The following is an 8,142-nucleotide window of genomic DNA, read 5'->3' on the forward strand; positions in this document are numbered from 1 at the left end:
TAACTTTTAAGACTAACTAATTTACATGGAATTTTAAGTGGATTATAGAAGTGTAAAACTAAAATTATCCATCTTAATTCTTGGTCAACTAGTTCAATTTGATTAATATTAGATCTTTTATAATATGTACACTAATTTTTAATTAATATTAAATTAAAAAATAAAAACATTTAATAACTTAAAATTATAAAATATTGATATATATATATATATATATATATATATATTTCATATAACAAATAATAGAATGATTAATAAGTAAAAGTCTGACAAGGGCAAGTTCCTGATAGCAATTAAAAACTACGGGACTACAGGTAAAAATTTAATACATGTTAAAAACTTAATTACTTTCAAGTAAAAAGGAGAAGATATAATTGAATAATCATTATTAATTATTGTGGAACCCACTGGGTGTGTAGCCACAAAATATTTTCCTTGGAGTCAATATGATCGAAAGCAATAAAAAGATTTAAAATAACTTCATGCAGTAGCTCGGGAAAACCCAGGTTTCATAGGCTAGAAGCTCCACCTCCAGCTCCCCTGCACGCATCTTCAGACACGGAAGTGTACTCAGACACCGAGTCAATTAACGTGTCATGACAGGACGACACCTGGACCCCACGCAACTCTTCGATCATATTGACCACGTGGCTCATCCTCGGCCGTTGATCAGGCGCGGTCGCAGTGCACGCCATAGCTATCTGCAGCAGCGCCACCATCTCCTCCTCAATATCCTTATATCTCAGCAGTTCAAGATCGAACACTTCAGCCGTCCACTCCTCCCTCACCACCGACTGGACCCACCTAGGTAAGTCCACCGCCACCGCCAATGCGCCGCCGTCCACGGTGGAGGGACACTTTGCCGTCAGCATCTCCATCAGCAGAACGCCGAAGGAGTACACGTCAGACTTCTGGGTCCGTCTTCGGCCGTCAGATGCCTCAGGCGCGCGGTAGCCGTTGGATCGTGAGTTTGATGGGCTTGCGAAGATGGAGAGCCCGAAATCGGCGACGCGCGCGTTGCCTGCCACGTCGACAAGGACGTTTGTGGATTTGATGTTGCCGTGAGTGAGTTTATGATTACTGGAGCTGTGAATGAAGGCCACGCCTCGTGCCGCTCCAGCTGCTATCTTCAGCCTCGTGGTCCAGTCTAGCGGGGTTCGCCCCGGTCCTCGGTTACCTGTGGGAAGACACCAATTTACCCATCAAGTTTTCCTTTATTTACTCATTTGCCACTGCATATCTATTGAATTCGCCCTCATCTTGTGTTGTTTTTTTTTTTACATTTTTTTAAAGACCCATTATTTTTTTTTTTCATGCTTAACCACATCTTTTGTTATGATTATGATTTAAATTTTTTATGTTGTTTTTTTAATCACTTAATTTTTTTTCATTTTTGAAATTCTTTTAATTTCATTTCTCAATTATTTTTCCTTCATTTACACTCCTTAATTTTTTTCTTATTTTTTTACGAAATAAATAATCTTCTTGTGCTAAAGATTCATGAACTAAAACATTAAATTGCCCAAAAAATTCTGAATTTTTTAAGATATTAATTTCATATTTTACAAAGTATTTTAAATACTATCAATTTTTTTACTAAAACTTCTAACTTCTAAACTTTTACAATCATTTTATATTTTAAATCAATTATATACCTTTTGAATAAAAAATCAAAATTTAAAATTTTAACATTAAAAAAATTAATAAGTAGACAAAATAAAAATACCATTAAACCTTAATTTATTTTATCTTCTTTTATAACATGCTAATGCGACATCTGACTTTTACGTAAGGGTTCAAGTAACAGTGGCCTACTTTGGCTTGTGTGTGTTATATTCTGAGAGTACGGCGGCCGAAGATGAAAAGCAAAAGGCCAAAGGTTGTTTTGGAAAAGAACTAAAAGCAAAAGAGAAAATATATAAAGACACTACTTGTATTGTCTGTTCTTTTTCTTCGTTTGGAAGACAAGAATCTAACAAAGTTGCACAGTGGGATAGTTTCAGTAGTCCCTGTTCCTAGACGGCGACGATTGTGCGGCTTCTGCTCATTTAACCCTTGTTTTGTCTACCATGAAAAATGCACAAGAATGGTATGGAAGGAGGATGGAAAAGGATTTGTTGATCCTGTGCTATAAACAAAGCATGCCTAACCCCACCGTCCAACTTCAATGTATGAATAAAAAATTTAATAACTTCTGAATTAAAGTTACTAATTATAGCAATCCAATTTAATTTAGATCACTTGACGCCAAATTTCATACAATTTATAGGTATATTATTTAAAATTTTATATTTTAAAATATATTATACATTAAAATAAAGTATTAGAAGTGTGTGTTAATTTTGTTTTTGTACAACGTTGAGTTTTACCTAGCATTACGAGTAATGGAATGGAACAACTAAAAACAAAAATCTCGAGCAGCGAGAAAAACTAGATGATGATGTAATGATTTTACCGTGAAGGAGGCAGAAAAGGGTACCATTGGGCATGTAATCAGAGACGAGCAACTTCTCCTCCCTGGCGAAATAGTAAGCCCTCAAACTAACAACGTTGTCGTGTCTCAACCTCCCCAGCACTTCCATTCGCTGCTCGAACTCCCTCTTCCCTCCCACGTTCGCATCCTTCAACCTCTTCACGGCAACCACAGTCCCATCATCAAGAACAGCTTTATAAGCCGTACCCAACGCACCCTTCCCCAACATCTCCGCAGAGGCACGCAACAACTCTTCCAACTCAAACCTCTTCACCCCTTCCAAAAACACCATTTCAGTTCCACCCTTCCCCACGCCTCTTTGCCCCGAATAAGCACTCACTTTTTCACTTTCCAAACCCTTCGAATTTTTCAAATTCGACTCATTTTGCCCCTCCCTCAACTTAGTGTAGTTTCTCCAGTAGTAGTAATAGAGAAGCAGGGACACTAATGCAAGCACCATAAGATCGCCGAGAACAATGGCTATTAAAACCATTGCCCCCATTTTCGGAGCGCCGTTTCCTTCACGGGTTTTACTCCCTTGTACGGCTTCGTTCTCAGGTTTTGTCGTTACGGTGTCGTTTCGGGTATTCAACGGAGAAGCGAGGGCTGGCATGGCTTTACATTTCTGCAACGGGACCCCACAAAGATAAGGGTTATGAGAGAAAGCGGATCCGGGAAAACCCGACAGAGATTCGGGTATTTGACCCGAGAGATGGTTACTTGAGACGTTGAAGTCTTGGAGATGAGAGAGGGTAATGCTGGGAATGTGGCCGTGGATTTTGTTAACGTCGACGCGGAGGGTCAGAAGGTGAGTCAAACGGTTAACCGTAGCCGGAATCTCGCCGGAGAGGTTGTTGTGAGAGAGATCGAGGCGGTACAAGCGGGCGAGCGACGTGACGGTGACCGGGAACTCGCCGGAGAATTGGTTGTGAGAGAGGAAGAGAAGCTTGAGGGCGGAGAGGGTTGTGAGATTGGGAATGGGACCGTTGAAACGGTTGCGTTTTAGGCTTAGGATTCGGAGTTGGGTGAGAGAGGTTAAGGGGTGGAAGGAGGCGGTGAGGTTGAGGTCTTCGAGGACGAGGCGAGAGACGCGGTTCCTGAGACAGGAAACGCCGTTCCAGGTGCATGGGTTTGTGGAGGTTGCGTTCCATTTGGTGAGTTTGTTGGAAGTGTCGGATAAGGCTTTAAAAGACATGAGGGGATGGAAATCGGGGTTCGTGGAGGCGTGAACGACGACGGGAGAGTGAAACGACAGGGAGAAAAGGGAGGCGAGAAGAATGAGAGTGGATGGTGAGAATGGGGATTGCATAGTTGCAGAGAGGAGTGGAAGAAGAGTTGGAAGGAGCTGGTGAAGGGTGGCGAGAGTGGTGCGATTGGTTCTGTATTGTTGTGAAGAGCAGCAAAATGATAATAAATCCCATCTTTCCTTAATTATTAAATAATTTTTATTAAAAAGTATTCAGATAATATGTAAAAAATATAGGGAAAGTAAAAAAATGTCGAATTTATACTTTTGGGTGTCTATATTTAATGAGATATTTTCAATTTTTTATGAAAAATTAATTCATTAAAATTAATAACAAATTATTATATGCTAAAATTTTGTATTATACTATTTTTATTTCTCTTTATTTGTTTAATAGAGAGAAACTTTTCTATTAATCTGTTTTCGTGTAGGTTTAAGACAATGTTAATTAATCTTATTTTAATAATATCTTTTTGTCTGAATACATTATTTTAGTCTCTAAAATGATATAAAAATTACAAAATCAAATCATTTTAGTCTTAAAATTATAAAATCAAGAGTTTTAGTTTTAAAGATATTTATTAGTGGTGTTCTTAAAATTAAAAAAAAAAAGTAACTATAAGAAATTAATTATTTTAATTTCTAAAAGCATATGAACCATTTAATTTAGGGTTTAGGGTTTAGGGTTTAGTCTCTACAAATATTTTTGTTAGGAAATAGTCCTTCTAAAGTAAGTAATTTAAGAATTGGTTCTTGCTGTTAATTCTCTCTCTGTTAAGTGCTGAGTTAGTTGTCAGAGAGTCAGCTCAACACTCCACGTGGCCCAATCGCTTCTTACATGACATGCCATGTCATTTATTTTTTAAAATTAATTTTTGCAAATAACCCCTCATTATATTTTTTATATTTGCAAACAAGTTCAATTTTTTATTCTCTCATCCCTCCCCTTCTTCCCCCTTCTCGCAACCACTCCTTCACAGTCCATTCCCTTCTTCTTCTCACACCCACACCTCTACTTTCGCCTCCTCTCCTTTCCCCAACCCCACAACCACAATTCCAACCTCTTCTCTTCCTCCTCCTCACACCCCTCCTCCTAACCCTGCCAAACTTATCAATGATTTTAATATTGAGTCAAGTTGTGGTATATTTAGAAGAATGAAAAAAGCAGCAAACTTTACTCCATAAAACAACCCTCTCCTTAACAATGAAAGGAATGCTTTACAAGACATCAAACAAAATGACATGTTGAGAAATTTGTAAAAATCCATAAATGCAAAAACAGATGAGAGATGAGGTCACAGTAACATATTAAATCCAAGCTATCACACAAATGCGTTAACCCATAACTTGGAAACTCAGGTCCTATGATATGTGTAAAGAAAAATTAAGTAATTAGAGAAAATCTCTCATTAAATAGCTTTGTTGTAACTATGTTGCCACTTTACACCCACGTCTTTACTGTCGAAGACATTTTAATTGGAATTGGTATTAGTATTCAAGAGTTGTGTCTTCCCACTAGATTGTTCCACCAGTCCTTTGATTGCAATTAATGTGTCCTTGCAGAGTTGGAATTCAAAGAAGCTTTCTCCAATCTGGGCATCTCTCTACTTGCATGAATTTTAGGAAAGGAAAAGTCGAAGCTCTCTTGTCTATAGTTATGATTGAAGTGTTGATTTACGGATGGGTGCCAGTGGAGGTACTAGTACAGTTTGCCAGCTATCACCTCCTCCTTACTACTTTCTTGAGGCCACAATCTTACATAATCTAAAACAAAAGGCACAAAATACCAATTCCAAACCAAAAGCTCTTACCTTTGTGCATAACCTCATTTAGACACAAATTTATGCAACAACGCAGTCAAGTAAATTTCCTCATTTTTGACACCTCCAATATCGGTTTTATTCCCCGTCGCTATGGGGTGTGGGTGGGAGTGTGTGGATGAAGGGGAGGAGTGGTGGTGCAAGGAGGAAGAAAGGGAGAGAGTGGCAGTGTAAGGAAGGAGAAAGGAAGGAAGTGGCCATGGGAGAAACGAGTAGGGGTAGGGGTGATGGAGTTGTGTAAAAGAAGAAAAGAATGGAGAAGAAGAAAGATTTTTATGCAATTTTATAAAATAGGTTTAGAAGTTTATTTACAAATTTTAATTTTAAATAATAAATAATAAATGACATAGCATGCTACATAGGCTGTGACTGGGCTTCAAGATGGCCACGTGGAGTGTTGAACTAGCTCTCCGTTAGCCAGCTCAACACTTAACAAAGAGAGTTAACAACAGGGACCAATTCCTAAATTACCTATTTTAAAAGGATCACTTCCTAATAAAAATAATTGTAGGTACTAATAACAAAAAAACCTATATTTATAAGGACAAAAAACATAATTAAGTCTTTATAGAATTACTAAGTTAGAATATATTAAACTAAATTAGTTATATTTAGTTGGTTTTAAACTGAGATAGCCAATCTCATTGAAACTTAGCTAATTCAATAATATCTCTTATGTTCACTTTTGATAATATATTAAAGCATATTAAGAATCTTTGGCTCACATTGAATTCTTTTGCAAACATAACATTAAAAGGGAACAATAAAGGTAGAAAATCCAATGATCAAAGTAGCTAGAGAAAAAGAAGTTCGGGCTTTAGAAGTGGTAAAGGTGATGAACTTAGAGATAAATTAAGTTGTTAGATTTGTTATAAATCAGGGCACACTACCTACTATTGCTTTCATATATTTGACAAAACATATGAGACAATCACATAATAATGATGTGAATACCCAATTTTATCCGGGTCCCTATCAAAAATAAATTTTAAAATAAAAAATTAAATATAATAATTTCTTTTTTAAGAGGTTAAGAAAATAGATAAAAAAATTAATTTAAAATTTAAATTCAAATTTTTAAATGTAAAATCAGATTTAGAAATGGTCAAAGTAGTTGGTAGATTTTTAGGAAAATTGATAAAAAAGAAAAAAAATTGATTACTAGTTATCGAAAAATAAAGGAGCCTTTATTAGGATCTAGGGTTTTAGAAAATGCCTATAAATAGGAAGCTTAGGTCTTCAGAGGAGGGAACTTTTAGGTAGACACCTTTTATTTTCCTTATAGAGATACTTTGAGAGCACAGAGAGAAAAAAAAATAGAGAATTTAAGAGAGAAAGCTCAGGAAATGAAGAGAAAGAGAAGATTCAAGAGAGAAAGAGTTCGAAAAACAGAGAGAAAGAGAAAAGAGCAAAAAAGAAATCAACTGAGAGTTAAAACATAGTCCTAAAGATCAATTGGAAAGAACAAACCGAAAGAGAGATTCAACCATGAGGGGAAAAAGAAAAACTTCCATCAAGTAAGTGTTCTACATTTTATTCTTTAGTTTGTTTCTCATCCTCCCGCTATCTAATAAAGAATTTCCTCTTTGTTCATTTTCCATCCTCTCTTTTTCTAATAATATTTTTTCTTCTTTGTTCATTTCTCATCTTCCCTATATTTATTAAGGATTCTCCTTCTTTGTTTATTTATTTTATACATTCTTCTCTTCTTCTTCATAATCTAACATTTTTTGCAAGTGTAGTAAATAAATAAATATATGAAATGAGAAAATTCAATAAAATTTCTTTTTTATAAATTCTAGTAATTTTTCTAACCCTAAATTACTTCTCCCTCAGTCAAACCCCTAAAAAAAATAAAAATCCAAATCCATAAAAATTAATTTTTTTTCACTAAATCTAAGTATTACCTTTTTGCAAACCCTAAAAATAAACTATTTTTTTTCTAACTAATTTTTTTTTTTTTTGCAAACCCTAAAAAGAATATTTGTTTTTCTAACCCAAAATCATTCAATTTTTTGCAAGGTCTAAAACAAACCATTTTTTTCAACCCTAACAATTTTGCAAATTATAAAAATTTAATTTTTCTAAATCTTAAAATTCTTTCTTTTCATAAATTCTAAAAACCCTAATTTCTTTGCATATCCTAACCTTAAAAAAAAAAACTTAATTCCTAAATCGAATAAGAGTTATTTGTTTATTTGTTTTGTATGTCTCTCGTTTGTTTCTTTTTTTTTGCGTGCAAAAATCTCATATTAAAAGGTATATCAATTTTGCATTATTATAAAAAAATAAGTCTTTTGAATCTACGCAACGGTCAAGTAATTTTGATACAGTGGAGGATCCACCTTCAACGTTACTTGGATCGTAAGGGTTTATTGAGTAGTTGTGTGCTAACTTGAACCTTGTGCAGGAGTGGATTTACTTAAAAATGATAATAATAAAGAAAAATCAAGTTTTTTTCACAAAAAAAAGAAAGAAAGAAAATCTTTGAAACTTATTCAAAACATAATTTTCGAAAAAGAACTACATGTATTTTTTATTCCTGCGTTACACACGGAGGATACGTAGAAGCGGGAACCTGACCTGTCAAGTCCAATTTTTTA

At 35.2% G+C, this 8,142-nt stretch overlaps 1 protein-coding gene across 1 annotated transcript; it reads right to left on the bottom strand.

Annotated features, from left to right (window-relative positions):
• Nucleotides 1–509: 509 nt before the first annotated feature.
• Nucleotides 510–3,782, bottom strand: LOC113870339 (probable leucine-rich repeat receptor-like protein kinase At1g68400). Its single transcript, XM_027506932.1, has 2 exons — nucleotides 2,456–3,782; nucleotides 510–1,177 (listed from the first exon to the last, which is right to left on the bottom strand). The coding sequence occupies exons 1-2, from the start codon at nucleotides 3,780–3,782 to the stop codon at nucleotides 510–512; spliced, it is 1,995 nt and encodes a 664-aa protein (XP_027362733.1).
• Between the last annotated feature and the right edge of the window lie 4,360 nt (nucleotides 3,783–8,142).

Source organism: Abrus precatorius, unplaced genomic scaffold, assembly GCF_003935025.1.
Source record: "Abrus precatorius isolate BTA unplaced genomic scaffold, Abrus_2018 Scaffold6, whole genome shotgun sequence".
Lineage (NCBI taxonomy): Eukaryota > Viridiplantae > Streptophyta > Magnoliopsida > Fabales > Fabaceae > Abrus > Abrus precatorius.

Excerpts from the sequence above, each read along its gene's own strand:
- LOC113870339 (XM_027506932.1), bottom strand. The coding sequence starts at position 3,782 with ATGCAATCCCCATTCTCACCATCCACTCTCATTCTTCTCGCCTCCCTT. Across the intron at positions 1,178-2,455 it reads CCTTTTCTGCCTCCTTCACG|GTAACCGAGGACCGGGGCGA; the intron begins GTAAAATCATTA and ends GTCTTCCCACAG.